We start from the raw sequence: 20,065 nt of genomic DNA on the forward strand, positions 1-20,065 counted from the left end.
GATCTCCTGACCTCGTGATCTGCCTGCCTCGGCCTCCCAAAATGCTGGGATTACAGGCGTGAGCCACCACACCCGGCCTGAATTTGCTATTATTGTTAAGGATCTTGCAATCAAATTCAAAACTGAAGGAGAGGGCTTTAGGGGAGGGAAGGAAAGGATCTCAAAGATATCCAGCAGGGTAAATAACATGAAAAAATCAGAAAGAGAACTAATTTCAGGATTAATAAGCAACCTCCTTGAGATTTAGGGTGGAATGTCCCTCCTAGGTGTTATGCAAATTTTGTTCCCCATTTCTGACTAGGAGGCATTCACAGAACAAGATCGTTATCTTATAAAGCTTTACATAAAAATGTACATTACAATTTAGAAGATTAAAATAAACTCAGTAAAGTGTCTTTTTTTTGTGAGACAGAGTCTCACTCTGCTGGCCAGGATGGAGTGCAGTGGTGCGATCAGCTCACTGCAACCTCCACCTCCAGTGTTCAAGCGATTCTCGGGCCTCAGCCTCCTGAGTAGCTGGGATTACAGGCCCGGGCCACCATGCCCGGCTAATTTTTGTATTTTTAATAGAGATGGGGTTTCGCCATGTTGGCCGGGCTGGTCTCAAACTCCTGACCTCAAGTGATCCACCCACCTCGGCTTCTCAAAGTGCTGGGATTACAGGCATGAGCCACCTTGTCCAGCCATTATTTTTATTTTTAAAAATTTGTTAATTTTCTTACCTCTGCTTTTAGTTTTCTCTTTCTGTGACTTGTTTTTTTTTTGTTTGTTTGTTTGTTTTTAATGAGACAGAGTTTCACTCTTGTTGCCCAGGCTGGAGTACAGTGGTGCAATCTTGGCTCAATGCAACCTCTGCCTCCTGGGTTCAAGCGATTCTCCTGCCTCAGCCTCCCGAGTAGCTGGGATTAGAGACATGAGTCACCAGGCCTGGCTAATTTTTTGTATTTAGTAGAGACGGGGGTTTCACCATGTTGGTCAGGCTGGTCTTGAACTCCTGACCTCAGGTGATCCACCTGCCTCGGCCTCCCAAAGTGCTGGGATTACAGGTGTAAGCCACCATGCCTGGCCTTTTTTTTTTTTTTTTTTTTTTTAAAGACAGTCTCACTGTGTCACTCAGACTGGAGTGCAGTGGCTCCATCTTGGCTCACTGCAACCTCTACCTCCCAGGTTCAAGTGATTCTTGTGCCTCAGCCACCTGAGAAGCTGAGATTACAGGCGTGCACCATCACACCCAGCTACTTTTTGTATTTTCAGTAGAGACAGGGTTTTACCATGTTGGCCAGGCTGCTCTTGAGTTCCTGACCTCAAGTGATCCACCCCCTTGGCCTCCCAAGTGCTCAGATTACTGGGATTACAGACATGAGCCACCACACCTGGCCTGTGACTTTTTTTTTTTTTTTGAGACGGAGTTTAGCTCTTGTCGCTCAGGCTAGAGTGCAATGGTGCAATCTCGCTCACTGCAGCCTCTGCCTTATAGGTGTGCGCCACCACGCCCGGCTAATTTGTGTATTTTTAGTAGAGACAGCGTTTCACCACGTTGGCCAGGCTGGTCTCGAACTCCTGGCCTCAGGTGATCCACCTGCCTTGGCCTCCCAAAGTGTTGGGATTACAGGTGTGAGCCACTGTGCCCAGCCTGGCCTGTGACTCTTCATAGATACAAGGTTTCCTGAAAGAGTCCTTAGTTTTCTTGTTTTTTCCTTTTTTTTAAAAAATCATCTTTTTTGTCCAACTTTCTGGGAGATTTTTTCATTTGTATCTTCCATTCTTCTGATTACAAAATTCTGCAACCATATTTTTATATTTTATAATTCTAATTTTTATTCTTGAATTGTCCTTTTTAATGAATCATCTATTATTATACCATGGATTTAATATCCTTCCTTGTCAAGTATATTGATTATAGTGCTTTGAAAAACATCTGCCTTTGCTTGCATTGTCTCTATTTCCTCTAAGTTCCCTTTTTATCAGTTTGTTTTTGACTTGCTGTTTCGTGGAAGCAGCTTTTCTCAAATGCCCAGTGGTCCTCTTTTCCTATTCTGCTTCAGAGTAAGGCAGCAGATATTCTGGGCACTTATATCCTCTGAGGCTTGTCAAGTGGTGGGTCTTGCTGTAGGAGGACTGCTCAGGGATATGGCATGTTTACTGAGGAGGCCCCAAATATCCACATCTGCAAGGCTTTTTCTCCTGAGTTTGACAGTTTCTTCAGAAAGAAATCCTCCAGTTTTCTACTTGGTGAATATGAGGAATTTTAAGTTGGCAGCCAGCATTTTGAGAATCAATAAGGGTTGGGAGAAGGGAAATCTTTCAGAATGCAGATACTCACTTAGGCTCTAAGCTTTTTTTTTTTTTTTTTTTTTTTAAATTTCAAAAACTTTAATTTTGTAGAGATGAGGTTTCACTATGTTGCTGGTCTTGAACTCAAGAGCTCAAGTAATCCTCCTGCCTTGGCATCTCGAAGTGCTGGGATTACAGGCATGAGCCACTGTGCCCACCCATCCTCTCTCCTTTAAGGATGGTTGCTACCCCCACCCTCAGCTGTGCCTGGTTTCTCTGTCCAGCGCCTCAGATTAACCCAACCAATTACAGCCACGAAGTTAAATAAATTCCAAGAGGCTTTGGCTAAAAAGGCAAGAAGTTTTGCACTAGAGTTTCTGAATTAAAAGAAAACCAAAAAAGTTCCCTCTCATTTGCCAAGATGAGAAATTCACCCAATTCAAGCCCCTTTACCCCTCCCACTTCGCCATGCTTTTTTTTCCCCCCCGCTTTGATAATGCCTCAGAACAAGCATTCAGGGTCCAAGTTTGTTTTAAAATAACCCAATGAGCTGACAGACGGTGCTCCTGGAATTCTGCAGCTTGTGCGAGAGTCCACAGATGGGAAATTGCAGTCAGTTATAGGGTGGTGCTATTACCATAGCCCAATTTTTGAAAGCCTTTAGAAAAAAAAAGTCATCTGAGTTAATTAGCATTCACCACAGGCATTAGTTTTGTGTTGCAGTATTCTAAGAACTCAGATAATAGAAAAATTCAGTACTGCAATCTCTAACTTTAACTAATCTTTTACCTCTTAAAAACGAAGATTACAAAGAAAGAATTTTACCTGTTACATGAATATGCCTAAGGCTCATCTATAGCCATATATCACCAAGAAATATCAATTATGTTCTAAAATCCACTAATTACTAATGGTACCTAAAACAAGAGTAATTTCATTTTACCTCTCCGATCTGTTTAATCCACAAATCTCTTCCAAGAAATTCCTGATGTAAGACTACAGGAGCTGAGTTCAGATTAAAAGTCATGGAGTCACTGGTCTTTTCTTTAATAAAAGGCTGGACATCAGAATTTATCTACAAGAAGCAGTTAAATGAGTAAATTAGTGAAATGTATATACACTAGTATGTTTTAGTTATATTCAGAAAGTACCAGTTAATGCAGTGAAATATGAAGCTTAAGGAATGCAGTTTTTAGATATATTTTAATAAACAAAAGAATATTTCAGGCCAGGTGCAGTGGCTCACGCCTGTAATCTCAGCAGTTTGGGAGGCTGGGGTGGGTGGATCACCTGAGGTCAGGAGTTTGAGACCAGCCTGGTCAAAATGGCGAAACCTCATCTCTACTAAAAATACAAAAATTAGCTGGGTGTGGTGGCACACACATTCCAGCTACTAGGGAGGCTAAAGCAGGAGAATCGCTTGAACCTGGGAGACAGAGGTTGCAGTGAGCCGAGATCGTGCCACTGCACTCCAGCCTGGGCGAGAGCAAAACTCTGTCTCAAAAAAAAAAAAAAAATATATATATATATATATATATATATATATATATATTTCAGATGATTAACAATAACCTGTAAAATTCTCCAGAATTATTCCCTAATACATTCCTTTTCTAGTGGGTGGCAGTCTTTATTTTACTTTTTAAGTTAAAGGAAAAGATTTAGATAAAGATTTAATAAATAGAATTGCTTAATAAACTAATCTAAGATTAAATAAAATATGCAAAAATCTCACCTGGATATATTATATATGTACATATTCCCCCCCTTATGAACTATTTAAGTAACATCTGAAAAGTATATATTAAATTAAATTTAAAATTATATATATAGAGAGAGGCAACAACACAGCAGCTAATCTTGGGATATTTTAGATTTCATATGCCCATTCAAAGAATTAGTTATTAAAATTAAAGCTTTCAATTTTATTCACTGTATTTCTGAATTTTATTAACTTTTCATAACATGTTTTATATAAAGAGCTATAAGGGGCCAGGCGTGGTGGCTCATGCCTGTAATCCCAGCACTTTGGGAGGCCAAGGCGGGCAGATCACGAGGTCAGGAATTCGAGACCAGCCTGACCAACATGGTGAAACCTCGTCTCTACTAAAAATACAAAAATTAGCCAGGCGTGGTGGCATGTGCCTGTAATCCCAGCTACTTGGGAGGCTGAGGCAGGAGAATCGCTTGAACCTGGGAGGCAGAGGTTGCGTTGCAGTGAGCTGAGATTGCGCCACTGCACTCCAGCCTGGGTGACAGAGCGAGACTCCATCACAAAAAAAAAAAAAAAAAAAAAAAGCTATAAGGGAACTGTAACAAAAATGACAAATATTCTTCCATTATGTGAATATATTCCAGTCTGTAAATATGTTATTTAATAATATGTAAGAGTTCTCTCAAGGACCCTTTCAGGTGGTAAGAAAAGACAAACATCACAAAAATGGTTCAAGTAAGCTGTGGCTTTCTGTAAGAATTACACAATACTTACCAATTATACTGTTTACATTACATAACAATCATCCAGGACTGACAGATTTGAACCACACAATAAGCATTTTTGAAATATAAAAGCAGCTTATTAAATGGCAAAAGGTTTCTTGTGTATCGTTTTAGCTATTTAAGTACTGAAAAAAGATAAAGGGTGTGCAAAGTACCTTATGACTCATGGCCATGTGCTTCCCGTACTGAAATGCCATATCCTGAACCTCAGCATCATGCTTTGCTAATTCCATTGCAGCTTGGCAGCTCTTTGCTAGTAAGGCACCATGGGAGAGAAAAGTCTGCTCCTTCCAAGTCGATATTCCAATATCATCTGTGATATAACTTTCCTAAAAATGTAACAAAAGCCAAGATAAAAAAGACTTTAGGAGTAATTTAATTGTTTCTGCTTTTGAAGAATAAAAAAGTTAAGAAACGAACTATTCAAAAACACTCAGGCTATTGGAACAAGACAGAACTAAAAGATGCCTAACCTCAGCTCTACCTAAAAAGAATGCGGTGGGGAAACTGCTTTTTTACGGTAATGGGGGAAAGTTAAAGAAATGTTAAAGCAAATTTTATTCTAAGCTAGGGAACTTCTATTAAAATATACCCTACAGGATAAGGGAAAAAGTAGAAAGACTTCAAACTAACTCCCTTCTATAGTCATATCAGTTCTTAAGTGCTGGTATTAAGCACAAGAAGCCTATTGCATTTAATTTATGTGAAAATGTCAAGGGCATATGGAAGGAACTACATTTTCTTAGAAATAATTAAATAGAAAAATAAGGCTGGGCGTGGTGGCTCATGTCTATAGTCCAAGTGCTTTGGGAGGCCAAGGCAGGAGGATTGCTTGAGGCCAGGAGTTCGAGACCAGCCTGGGCAACATAGCAAGACTCTACAAAAAAAAAAAAAAAAACATAGCCAGGCAAAGGGGTGTGCCCCTGTAGTCCTGACTACTCAGGAGGCTGAGGCAGGAAGATCACTTGAGCCCAGGACTTCAAGGTTATAAGTAAGCTATGATTGCACCACTGCACTATAGCCAGGATGACAGAGCAAGACCCTGTCTGTCTCTTTCTCTCCCTCTCTTTTTATTTGAGACAGGGTCTTGTTCTGTCACCCAAGCTGGAGCGTAGTGGCATGATCATGGCTCACTACAGCCTTGACCTCCTGGGCTCAAGCGATCCTTCCATCTCAGCCTCCCAAGTAGCTGGGACCACAGGCATGCACCACCACACCAAGTTAATTTTTTGTATTTTTTTGTAGATACAGAGTTTCTCCATGTTGCCCAGGCTGGTCTTGAACTCCTGAGCTCAAGTGATCTGCCCGCCTTGACCTCCCAAAGTGCTGGGATTACAGGCATAAGCCACCACACCCAGATGATTTTTTTATTTTATTTTAGTAGAGACGGGGTTTCACCATGTTGGCCAGGCTGGTCTTGAACTCCTGGTCTCAGGTAATCTGCCTGCCTTGGCCTCCCAAAGTGCTGGAATTATAGGCATGAGCCACTGTGCCCAGCCTACCCTGTATCTTAAAAAAAGAAAAAGAAGGGTGGCCGTGGTGGCTCACGCCTGTAATCCCAGCACTTTGGGAGGCTGAGGTGGGTGGATCATGAGGTCAGGAGTTCAAGACTAGCCTAGCTAACATGGTGAAATCCTGTCTCTACTAAAAATAGAAAAATTAGCCAGGTGTGGTGGCAGGTGCCTGTAATCCCAGCTACTTGGGAGGCCGAGGCAGGAGAATCACTTGAACCTGGGCGGGAGAGGTTGCAGTGAGCCGAGATCGCACTCCTGCACTCCAGCCTGGGCGAAAGAGCAAGACTCTGTCTCAAAACAAAGAAACAAACAAAGCAAAAGAAAGAAAAATCAGAGAAGATGTAATCTATTATAATGGAGAATGAATATTATAGTCTTCATGAAAGTTTATTCTCATAAGAAACAAGGTGTAAAAGAGGATATAATTTATAAATAAATATATACACATCTACCACCTCTAGATCAATGCTGTCCAACAGAAATATAATGTGAACCACATATGCAATGTAAAATTTTCTAGTGGCTACATTAAAAAAAGTGGAAACAGGTAAAATTAATCTTAATGACATATTTTATCTATCCCAGTATATCCAAATATCATTTTAAACATACATTGAATATAAAAATTGTTAGTGAGCTATTTTACACTTTTTTTATACTAAGTTTTCAAAATCACTGTGCATTTTACAACACCTCACTAGCCACAATTTAAGTGCTCAGCATTGGACAGTAGGGCTCTGAGGAAAGGAATGCTGAAGCAAACATATAAAACAATGTTCATTTTATGGCATTTATTTGAAACATCAAACTAACTGGAACCTACCCAGAAGGATTAATTAACTCAAAACACTTTTTTTCCTGCTCCTGATCCTATAATCCTTTCTCTTTTCACAATTGCTTGGAGACAAAATAAAAAATATTAAGAAAAAAAAGTGGTCACCAAAAGGTCAGCTGAAATAGAGCCCCCTCCTCTTCTGCCATGTTGAGGGGAATCTTTAGCCCACTGGTCAAATCAAATTATTAGCTTAATTTCTTGCAATGTTTTTGAGATGGGGTCTTGCTATGTTGCCCAGACTGGTCTCAAACTCCTGAGCTCGAGCAATCCTCCCACCTCAGCCTTCCAAGTAACTGGGATCACAGGTGTGTGCCACCATGCCCAACATCACCTTAATTTTATTAAGTATTTGAACAACAAAAAAATTCCACTTATGGCAATGGTTGCAAATATGCAACACAGCATTGGATAATGAGAGAAAAGCCACACAGGAGAGAAACAATGCATAATGTTAAGACCTTCTTTACAAAACATTAGGTATAAATTATAACATACTTAATTTTATAAATCTGAGAATGTATTTTAAAATGTGACAATATATATTAATAAACCTAAGAAAAACCATATTAGACAAAATTCAACTTCTATTCTTGATGAGAAAAAATGTCCAGAATAAAATAGGAAGAGCTGGATGCAGTGGCTCACACCTGTAATCGTAGCAACTCAGGAGGCTGAGGTGGGAGGATCACTTGAACCCAGGAGTTCAAGGCTGCAGTGGGCCATAATCAGGCCACTGCTGTCCAGCCTGGATGACGCAGTGAGAACCCTGACTCTAAAAAATAAAAAAATGGCAACTGATGTATATTTCTTTAATGTGATAGGGGTGTGCGTGTCAGCCCAAAAGTCAGCAAATATTTTATGGGGAAACATGAGCCTTTCTCACTAATGTCAGGAGTAAGACAGAGATGCACACAACACCACTGATATTTACAATGTAATAGAAGAGACAAGAGAAAGGTAGATGTAAACAAATTAGGAAAGATGAGTTTAACTCTTACTGTTTGAAGGCAATATAACTGCATATTGGGAAAATCAAGAGACTCAACTAAAAAACTACTACAAACAAGAAGATAATTCAGTACGGTAGCAGTGTCTAAAATTAATAATTTATTATTAACATAATAAATTGTATTAACTATAGCTTCCATACATAAAAACTAATCAGTAAGTGTTATAAATAGGGTCTTTTCTTTCATTATGAATACAAAAATAAAGATTAAAAAACTGGGAATAAGGCTGGGAATGGTGGTTCATGCCTGTAATTCCAGCACTTTGGGAGGCAGAGGTGGGCAGATTACTTGAGTTTAGGAGTTAGAGACCATCCTGAGAAACACGGTGAAATCCCGTCTCTACCAAAAATACACAAATTAGTTGGGTGTGGTGTCTTGAGCCTGTAGTCCCAGCTACTTGGGAGGCTGAGGCAGGAGAATCATGTGAGCCTGGGAAGCAGAGGCTGCAGTGAGCTGAGATTGTGCCACTGCACTCCAGCCTGGGCAACAAAGGGAGACCCTGTCAAAAAAAACAAAATAAAACAAAAAACCCAAGACAAAGAAAAAAACCTAGGAATAAGGCCAGGTGAGGTGGCTCACACCTGTAATCCCAGCAATTTGGGAGGGTGAGGGGGTGGATCACCTGAGGTCAAGAGTTCGAGACCAGCCTGACCAACATGGTGAAACCCCATCTCTACTAAAAATACAAAAATTAGCCGGGTGTGGTGAAGTACTCCTGTAGTACCAGCTACTTGGGAAGCTGAGGCAGGAGAATCACTCGAACCAGGGAGGCAGAGGTTGCAGTGAGCTGAGATCACGCCACTGCACTCTAGCCTGGGCAACATAGCCAGACTCCATCTCAAAGAAAACCAAAAAAAACAAAAAACCAAAACCAAAACCTGGGAATAAGCTTAGAAATGCACAAAACTGAATGAAGAAAATGTTAAAATACTACTGCAGGAACAAAGATAACTTGAATGAATATAAAGACATATCATGTTCAAAGACAGTAAGATCCAACCTCATAAGTTACTCCAATAAAACTAATAATACCTTTTCCCTCTGACACTGGGCAAACTGAAGTTCATATGGGAAAAATAAACAAAGAAGAGCAGCCAGGAAAATCTTGAAAAAGAAGAGCAATGAATGTGTGTGTATTGGGGGAGGGGTGGAGAGGGACAGCAAATTTTGTCTAAGCCTTACTAGATACTATAACATGCTGTAAAATCTCAGAAATTTTAAAAATATGTACTTTTTAGATAGAGAGACAGACTAGGGAACAAAATAGAAAGTCCAGAAAGCAACCAGACTATATATAGGGATTTGCTGTATTTTAGGAAGAAGTTGAACTTTTCAGTAAATGGTGCTGGTACAACTAAAGAGCTATCTGGAAAAAATAAAGTCTGAGCTGCATTTCGTACTATTTACCAGGATAAACTCTAAATGGCAAAAACAGCAAAACAACCACAAAACCACAGGCAATGTTAGGAGACAAAGGACAATGAGGAAAAAAATTCATATTTCCTATCACAGACAAACGGCTAATCTCCCTGAGGTAGGCTAACAATGCTCAGTGTTTCTGCAAAGATGTCTATATCCTAATCCCTGGAAGCTGTGAATGTTACCTTACATGGCAAAACGGACTATGCAGGTGTAATTAAATTCAGGATTTTGAAATGAGAGGATTACTCTGGTTTAACTGGATGGGCTCAGTGTAATCATAGTAGTCCTTATAAGAGGGAGGCAAAGTCAGAGTCATAAAAGGTAATTTAATGACAGGAGAGAGAAATTTGAAGATGAGACATGGGGCCATGAGCCAAGGAATGAACATGGAAATTAGAGAAGGCAAGGAAATGGATTTTCCAATAGAACTCCAGTAAGAATACAAGTCTGTCAACATCTTGATTTAGTGACTTCTGACCAATAAAAAAAAAACCTCTCAGCTTCCCTCTTAGTGATGGTAAGGCTGTGACCAAATAGCCTCTCAAATATGGCTGGTGGAAGTGGAAACTAGCTGGAAATTCCACAATCTCTATCAAAATTATAAGTGAATTTGCCCTGTGACTCAGGAATCCCATGTCCAGGGATTAATCCTACAGATAAACCTACATATATGCGAAATGAAATATGTACAAAGTGTGAAAGTTGATCACAGAAATTGGGTCAATCTTGTCACACCTGACTAAAACAGAGTTGAGAAGTCACAGGAGGAAAAAGGACTTAGAACATGTAACATTGCTCCAAAACTGTAAGTCTCTGTAAGCCTGGCTGCTCAAGCTGCCTGCTATAAACTGAAATCAGTTTTATCTAATAGTTGCTGAAATAACTTGCTGCAACTCTAAGACTAATTTTACCCACCACTATCATTCACTAATCAAAATCTGCCAACTCTCCAGAACCCTACTAGTGCCGATGAACTTTCTCAAAATGCAATATGTAACATTTCTCCTTTTCATAAAACCTCCAACCTTCTCTTTGTTCTTCAGACATACTAAAGATCATTTGGTCTGTGTGTACACCCTGAATTGCAATTCTTTTCTCTCAAGTAAACTGTTAAATTTAGATATCTGGCTCTCTATATATTTTATTTGACTTTGACGAAGGTTACAGTCTGTTGTTCACCCAGCTGCCAGGGTGACCTTTAAAAACATAAACCAGAACTACAATGGCCTCCAGCTGTTTCAAACACTCTAGGCATCACCTCCTTAAGGCCTCTGCACTTACTGTTCTGCAGATACACTCTCTAGACGTTTGCATGGCTAGATTTCTCATTACTTTTGGGTCTCTACTCAAACTTCAACCCATCTTTAACAGTCTACCTCCCTCCCCCATTATTTCCTATATCCTTACCTTGCGTTAAACCTTTCTTCCTTGATATTACTGGACCACTCATATACTTATTTGTTAAATGAGTTATTGTCTGTCTCCTTAACTAGACTATAAGTTCCATGAAAGCAAGGATTTGGTTTGGCCTCTGCTGTACAATCAGCATCTAATATAGTATCTCAGGTGGGCAATAAATATTTGTTGAATTTTTTATCTTTTTTTTGGTATCTCTCTCCCTCTTTTGTACCTTCCTCTATCTTTCCTAACTTGGTCAGAATAAAGAATTGAAATAATTCTCCTTTAGGCTAGATGCGGTGGCTTACGCCTATAATCCCAGCACTTTGGGAGGCCAAGGCGGCCGGATCACTTGAGGTCAGGAGTTTGAGACCAGCCTGGCCAACATGGTGAAACCCTGTCTCTACTAAAAATGCAAACATTAGCTGGGCATGGTGGTGGGTGCCTGTAATCCCAGCTAGTCAGGAGGCTGAGGCAGGAGAATCACTTGAACCCAGGAGGCAGAGGTTGCAGTGAGCCGACATCACACCATTGCACTCCAGCCTGGGTGACAAGAGTGAAACTCTGTCTCAAAAAAAAAAAAAAAAATTAATTAAAAAAAATTCTCCTTTAATGCCTCTCTACTGCTCATAGAATCAAGATGAACTCTATAGCATAGCATTCAAGGCATTCCTTTTTGTAGTACCAAGCAATACTTCTAGTCCCATCTCCTACACAAAATATCCCCTCTGAGGCCTGAATTTAACACACAGGGGAAGTTGCTGTTTCTTGAATAAAATACATATTTTCACACTTGCGTGAATTTATTTTTTTATTTTTGTGATGGAGTCTCGCTCTGTCACCCAGGCTGGAGTGCAGTGGCGCAATCTCGGCTCACTGCAACCTCCGCCTCCCAGGTTCAAGCAATTCTCCTGCCTTAGCCTCCCGAGTAAGCTGGGACTACAGGTGCGCACCACTACACCCGGCTAATTTTTGTATTTTTAGTAGAGACGATTTTCGCTATGTTGGCCAGGGTGGTCTCAAACTTCTGACCTCAGGTGATCCACCCGCCCCGGCCTCCCAAAGTGCTGGGATTATAGGCATGAGCCACTGCGCTCAGCCTACTTGTGTGAACTTTAAATCTAATCCAAATATCACTTCTTTGAGGAGCACTCTCAAATACTACCACAAATATTTTCCTCTTTAGACTAACATTACCTTATTTATATTATGACACAGCAGTTAATTCTCTCTGAACTGTAGGATTTCTTATATATTTGTTTCCTTGAAGGTTAGACCTGGTACTAGCCACTTTTATATTTTTTAATCACTTAGGCCATATTCAAGTTTCAAGTACTTGCTAAATGAATAGTACCTGTTTATCTGTTGCATTATTAAGTAGATGTGTGCATGTGTTTTAAATGTTAAAAGCTAATGGGTAGATATGGCCATATAATGACATACTATTCAGCAATAAAAAGGAATTACTGACACATGCTATGCCATGGATGAACTTCGAAAACATTATGCTAAGTGGAAGAAGCCAGACACAAGAGACCACATATTTGTATAATTCCATTGATGTGAAATGTAGATTAGTGATTGCCTGGGGCTGGGGGTGGGAACTGTAAATGGGCATGAGCGACCTTATAGGGGTATGTGTGAAAATGTTCTAAAAATGATTTATGGTAATGACTGTATCACTTGATAAAAATTACTAAAAATCATTGAATTGAAGGCTTGAAATGGGTGAATTTTATGACATAAAATATACCTCAATAAAGCTGTTAAGAAAGAAAAAAGCTAATGAACATAATATTTTACATTTATTGGTCTCAAATGTTTAAATTAACATTTTAAAAAATGTATGACTCTCAATTAACTGTGGTTTGCATATCATCCTCATTTATTCATGCAAAAAAACCCATTTATTAAGGTTCTAATATGGTTCAGGCTTTCTGCAAAGCAATATAGATATGAAGATTAATAAATAGCCTGTCCTCAAGAAGCTCACAGTCCAGGGATAGAATGTATATATATCAATATATAGATATAACTATATAGATACAGATATCTATATATAGAATGTATAGATAATTGTATTTCAGAATAATTGCAAGATCTCTAAAATCAAAGATTCAGTTTTATTACATATTTCTTACTGTGATTAAGACTTTTTACTATTCATCATTTCTACATTTTAAATTATTCAAGTAATACACGATCACTGAAAAAAATTAGAAAATTCAGAAAACCAAGAAACGATTAATTTATAGTCCCCTGAAATCTACTACCATAAGTTAATTGGACCACAAATTAACTGTTCCTAAGTTAATCAGGAATCTTATTCCCTAAACATTATTACCTTTTATGAATTTGGTTACTAATGAAACAAAATCCCTCCCTTCATTTCCATCAGCTTGCCATGTATATACTAAGAGAGCATGCTCTATTATAAAGGAAAAGTTAATATAAATTGTAAAATGCCAAGAAACTAGTATGATAACCACATCCAAATCAGTACCCTCAGATACCAGATATACAGAATTGTGAAATGAATGCATGTAGCAGAGTAAATGAGATTTAGATATACCTATATCAGGATGGGCGCGGTGGCTCACGCCTGTAATCCCAACACTTCAGGAGGCCGGGGCAGGTGGATCACGAGGTCAGGAGATTGAGACCATCCTGGCTAACACGGTGAAACCCCGTCTCTACCAAAAATGCAAAAAATTAGCTGGGAGTGGTGGCGGGTGCCTGTAATCCCAGCTACTTGGGAGGCTGAGGCAGGAGAATGGTGTGAAGCTGGGAGGCGGAGCTTGTAGTGAGCCGAGACCGCACCAGGGCACTCCAGCCTGGGCAACAGAGGGAGACTCCGTCTTGGAAAAAAAAAAAGATATACCTATATCATCAACTTACATATGTGCAGTTTTTACTAAGGTTTATTATACAGAAAAGGAGGATACATTCAGTGAATATTTACTTTTGATGGGATTTCCTTTTTTTTTTTCCTGAAAGGTGATAGATGTCAAGATACTTGTTGAATGACTATCAGAGAGAAGTATGTTAATTTTTTTTAAATGTAGGTCTCACCGTCACATGACCTTCTTGCTGAAGTAAGGCTGGTTCAAATAACATGGGAAAAAACCTGAAACTTGCAAGATGATGTTTGCTTGAAATAGTGGTACTGGTGGTTTTGCTCAGCCACATGCTGCTCTGCTACTTTATTGCTGCGAGAGATACTTTGAGTTGCTTTTCTAATGGTGGTGAGACATTGGTACATATCTACTCACGTGAGACCAAACTGCACTTATAACAGTGGCTGCTCAGGATTAAAGGTCTGGTCCATGGTCACAGAACAAAGGTGAACTAATTGGCCCGGGAAGGTGTCAAAGCCCCAGCGAGAACCTGCCAAGCCAAACTGCTACCTTTCACATAATCAGAAAAGAAGAGGTGGAAACAAAGAAGCTAGCTGCCTGTGAAGTTAAAAGTACTTTTTAAAAAAGTATGCAAATGTTGCCTGTTTTCATGCTTAGGACTTCAGATTCATATTCTGGGTCACTATCTTTATAAATACAACCTAAATTTGGGTTGGATGAGACACCAGATCTCTCTAATGACCCATTTCACCATGTTAAATGTTTGCTTTGAATTAGCCTTTTCAATTATTTTGAGAAACTGGACAGCCAAAAATTTACATACCTTATTTTTTTTTTTTAAAAAAGGTCAAGTATAGAAAAATGTCAATAAATCTCCACATTTGGGAATCAGAAAAAAGCAAGGAAAAAAATGCAATCTAATATCTCCTGGGAGCTAACTATGTGATGACACTTTTATGTTCTTTATTATAACAGCCCTCAGAAATATTAATTATCATTATTCCCATTTAATAGGTAAGGAGGGCCGGGCATGGTAGCTCACACTTGTAATCCCAGCACTTTGGGAGGCTGAGGTGGGTGGATCATTTGATGTCAGAAGCTCGAGACCATCCTGGCCAAAATGGTGAAACCCCATCTCTACTAAAAATACAAAAAATTAACTGGGCATGGTGGCAGCACCTGTAATCCCAGCTACTCAGGAGGCTGAGGCAGGAGAATCACTTGAACTTGGGAGGCAGAGGTTGCAGTGAACCAAGATGGTGCCACTGCACTCCAGCCTGGGTGACAGAGCAAGACTGTCCCCCCCCCCCAAAAAAAAAGGTAAGATTTCAAGAATATATTTTGACCAAGATTAGACTGTAGTATGTGGCAGAGATGAGTCTCAGAAGTATAGCAATTGGATTCCATTTTCTTAGCACATAACAGAATATATGCAATACTTAATATATCTTACGGTTTAAAAGCAGGTTGTAGACTGGGTGTGGTGGCTCATACCTGTAATCTAAGCACACTGGGAGGCCAACATGTGAGGACAGCTTAAGCCTAAAATGTCAAGACCAGCCTGGGCAACAAAGTGACACCCTGTCTCTACAAAAAAATTTTTTTTTTGAGATGGAGTATCACCCTGTCACCCAGGCTGGAGTGCAATGGCACAATCTCGGCTCACTGCAACCTCTGCCTCCTGGGTTCCAGTGATTCTCCTGCCTCAGCCTCCCGAGCAGCTGGGATTACAGGTGTGCGTCACCGCACCCAGCTAATTTTTTGTATCTTTAGCAGAGGCCAGGATGGTCTCAAACTCCTGACCTCATGATCCGCCCGCCTCAGCCTCCCAAAGTGCAAGGATTATAGGTGTGAACCACCAAGCTCTACAAACATTTTTCAAAAAATTGGCCAGCCATGGTGGCTTACGCCTGTAATGGCCAGGCATGGTGGTTTACGCCTATAATCCTGGCACTTTGGGAGGCTGAGGTGGGCAGATCATCTGAGCTCAGGAGTTTGAGACCAGTCTGGGCAACATGGTAAAACTCTGTCTCTATCAAAAACACAAAAAACAAGCCAGTTGTGGTGGCATGTGCCTGTGGTCCCAGCTCCTTGGGAGGCTGAGGTGGGAAGACTGCTTGAGCCTGGGTGAGCAGTGGAGGTTGCAGTGAGCTGAGATCATGCCACCACACTCCAGGATGGGTGACAGAGTGAGACTCCATCTCAAAAAACAAACAAACAAACAAAAATTAGTCGGGCATGATGGTACATGCTTGTGGTTCCAGCCACACATGGGAGGCTGAGGTGGGGAGATCGCTTGAGTCCAGGAGGTCAAGGCTGCAGTGAGACATGTTCAGGCCACTGCACCCTAGCTTGGGCAGCAGAGTAAAACGCTGTCCCAGGGAAGAAAAAAGAAAAAAAAAAGTAGACTGTATTTAAGAGTGAATGACATCTATGTACCCGCCCCTGCCCCTCACCCACCAAAAGCATTTAAACTTGTAAATCAAGCCCTTTAATATTATCCATTGAAGAAATCCCAGAGTCTACAGCAGGGGTCCCCAGCCTCCAGGCCATGGACTGGTACTAAGTCTGTGGCCTCTTAGGAACTGGGCTGCACAGCAAGAGGTGAGCGGTGGGTGAGCGAGCATTACTGCCTGAGCTCCACCTCCTGTCAGATCAGCAGGGGCATTAGATTCTCACAGGAGTGTGAACCCCGTTGTGAACTGTGCATGCCAGGGATCTAGGTTGCCTGCTCCATAATGCCTGATGATACGAAGCGGAACAGTTTCATCCTGAAACCATCCCCATGCATTGAGTGCTGTATTCTAGGTGTGCAAGGATGAGGTAAAGTGGGGATTGAGAAGCAAGAACAATATGAGCTGCTCAAAAAGCGAAACAAGATCACTCCTTATTGTGGACAGGACAGTTGCTCATCCAGGGTCCATTTCTCTCTCCTCTCCCTGCTTACTAATAAAACCATAATATTCTTCAGGTATTCACTGCTCCTGCTAATGATTAGTTTAGGAAAGGATATATCATCCAATTCTAGCATAAGAGATATGAGGGAAATCCACCACTGAGCTCCTAGGAAAGACCCACGTAGAAGTGGAAGTTGTTTCCTCTAGATGTTGCCCTGTCTTGACAGGACATACCGAGGGCTACTGTAGCCTAACTGCTACCAGGCTGATGATAAAGACAACAGTAAGGAAGGCAGAGCACGGACAGAGAGGGCTTCGATAGCGCTGAGTTGTCATGTGAAACTATCCCCGATGCCTGACTACCTCTGCATATTCACTTAGTGTAATATATATATATGTAGTAAAATATATATCTTCACCTATATTCATGTCTATTTAATTGGGTTTTCCATATTTTTGCTGCTGAAAGCTTTCCAATGAATTTACTCCCTAAGATAAAAAATGGTTACACTACACGAAGTCTAGATATGCCAACATTAACAACTACTAGAACATGTAAGTATTTCCTGAGGATGGTGTATTAGTTGTCTATTGCTGCAAAACAAACTAGCATCTTAAAACAACTGACATTTATTATTTCACAGTTTCTGAGGGTCAGGAATCCAGGAATGGCTCAGCTGGCTGGTTCTGGCTCATGGTTTCTCGTGAGGTTGCAGTCATGCTGTTGGCCAGGGCTACAGTCATATGAAGGGGCTGAAGAATATGCTCCAAGCTCAATTAAATGGTTGTCGGCAGTAGGCTTTAGTTCTTGCCACACAGGCCACTCACGTGCCATGGCAGCTGGCTTCCCTAGAGTAAGTGATCCAGGAGAGTAAGAATATACCCAAGAAGGAAGAAGGAAGCTTCACTATATATATATATAATTTTTTTTTTTTTTTTGAGACAGAGTGTCGCTCTGTTGCCCGGGCTGGAGTGCAGTGGCATGATCTTGGGCTCACTGCAACCTCCGCTTCCCGGGTTCAAGTGATTCTCCTGCCTCAGCCTCCTGAACAGCTGGGATTACAGGCGTGTTTCACCATGCCCGGCTAATTTTTGTATCACTGTGTCGGTCAGGCTGGTCTTGAACTCCTGACCTTGTGATCTGCCTGCCTTGGCCTCCCAAAGTGCTGAGATTACAAGCGTGACCCACCGTGCCTGGCCTTCTTCACTATCTTTTATAACCTAATCTTGGAAGTAACATACCATTGCTTCTACTCTATATTATTGGTCACACAGATCAACTCTAGTACAATGTAGGAAGGGTTTGCACAAGGCATACAAGGAGGTGGCACTAATTGGGGGTGATCTTGGTGGCTGGCTACCACAGATGAAGTCTGTGATTAGAATTATTGGGGTCAACAGATCTGAATATATAAAAATCTCTTAAAACATTCTTTCAAATTGTTTTCTAGAAAAATTCTTTTGATCTGCATACTAACCAGCCAAGTTTGAGACTATCTTGCCATTAAGTAGAATTATTGTTTTACTTTTCAGGTAAAAAGTGACACTTCATTTAAACTTGGGAAGACATTTCATTTATTAGCCATTTATTCTTCCTCAATTTATTCATTTATTAAAGATTCACTGAGTATAAAAAAAAAAGATTGACTGAATATCTTCTATGTGCAAGGTAAGTACTCATGCCAATGAGCAAAACCAGAGAGTTCTTGCTCTCATAGTTATTACAGTCTAATGGGGAAGTCAAACAATTGGATAACCACACAAAGAAATATAATTATAGCCGGGTGCAGTGGCTCATGCCTGTAATCCCAGCACTTTGGGAGGCCAAGGTGGGAGGATCACGAGGTCAGGAGAATGAGACCATCCTGGCTAACACAATGAAACCCTGTCTCTACTAAAAATACAAAAAAATTAGCTGGGCGTGGTGGCAGGCGCCTGTAGTCCTAGCTACTCGGGAGGCTGAGGCAGAAGAATGGCGTGAACCTGGGAGGCAGAGCTTGCAGTGAGCCGAGATTGCGCCACTGCACTCCAGCCTGGGCGACAAAGCGAGACTCCATCTCAAAAAAAAAAAAAAAAAAAAAAGAGAAATATAATTATAAACTGAGATACTTCCGATGCAGGAAAATGAACATACTTCTATGACCACATGGAATAAAAGAACTTGGCTGAGACTGGGATTTCTGGAGATGGCTTCCCTGAGGACATGACACTTGAGCTGACATAGGAAAGATAAATAAGGGGTAAATAGTGAAGGAGATGGAAAAGTGTGTTCCAAGCTGCAAGGATGGCCCATACAGAGGAGGATGTCTGTGGATCAGCTATTAGGGCTGATATGCAGACAGCGAGGGTGAGAATGGTAGAAAGTGAGGCTGGAGGGACAGACTGAGGTCAGACTATGTAAGCATCTTTTGGATCACTTACAGGATTTTGGACTTTTTTTTTTTTTTTTTGAGATGGAGTCTCGTTCTGTCGCCCAGGCTGGAGTGCAGTGGCGCAATCTCGGCTCACTGCAACCTCCACCTCTGGGGTTCAAGCGATTCTCCAGCCTCAGCCTCCTGAGTAGCTGGGATTACAGGTGTATGCCACCATGCCCAGCTAATTTTTTCTGTATTTTTAGTAGAGACGTGGTTTCACCATGTTGGTCAGGCTGGTCTTGAGCTCCTGATCTCATGATCCGCCTGCCTCAGTCTTCCAAAGTGCTGGGATTACAGGCTTGAGCCACCGCGCCTGGCCCAGCCGAGCCCAGCCTTTTTTTTAATTACTGTTTTTTTTTTTTTTGAGACAGAGTCTCGCTCTGTTGCCCAGGGGCACAATCTTGGCTCACTGCAATCTCCACCTCCTGGGTTCAAGTGAATCTCCTGCCTCAGCCTCTCAAGTAGCTTGGATTACAGGTGCCCACCACCACATCTGGCTAATGTTTTAAATATTTTTGGTAGAGACAGGGTTTTACCATGTTGGCCAGGCTGGTCTCGAACTCCTGACCTCAAGTGCTCTGCCAGCCCGGGCCTCCCAAAGTGCTGGGATTACAGGTGTAAGCCAAAGCGCCTTTTTTTTTTTTTGAGACAGAGTCTCACTCTGTGGCCCAGGCTGGAGTGCAGTGGCACGATGTTGGCTCACTGCAAACTCCGCCTCCCAGGTTCAAGCGATTCTCATGCCTCAGCCTCCTGAGTAGCTGGGATTACAGTTGTGTGCCACCACACTCGGCTAATTTTTATACTTTTAGTAAAGGCGGGTTTCACCATGTTGGCCAGGCTGGTCTTGAACTCTTGACCAAGTGATCTGCCTGCCTCGGCCTCCCAAAGTGCTGGGATTACAGGCTTGAGCCACTGCATCGGGCCCAGAGTCTACTTTTAAAGAG

The 20,065-nt window shown here is 41.2% G+C and overlaps 1 protein-coding gene across 1 annotated transcript in view; it reads right to left on the minus strand.

The window, feature by feature from the left end:
* PDSS2 (decaprenyl diphosphate synthase subunit 2) overlaps positions 1-20,065 on the minus strand; it is a 312,121-nt gene that overhangs the window by 54,175 nt on the left and 237,881 nt on the right. Inside the window, exons 5-6 of the mRNA XM_024248939.3 lie at positions 4,929-5,102; positions 3,218-3,349 (exon numbers count right to left, since the gene is read on the minus strand). Of these exons, the coding sequence (XP_024104707.2) occupies positions 3,218-3,349; positions 4,929-5,102 (306 nt within the window). The remainder of the gene's footprint in view (positions 1-3,217; positions 3,350-4,928; positions 5,103-20,065) is intronic.

Source organism: Pongo abelii, chromosome 5 (genome assembly GCF_028885655.2).
Source record: "Pongo abelii isolate AG06213 chromosome 5, NHGRI_mPonAbe1-v2.0_pri, whole genome shotgun sequence".
Taxonomy (NCBI): Eukaryota; Metazoa; Chordata; class Mammalia; order Primates; family Hominidae; genus Pongo; species Pongo abelii.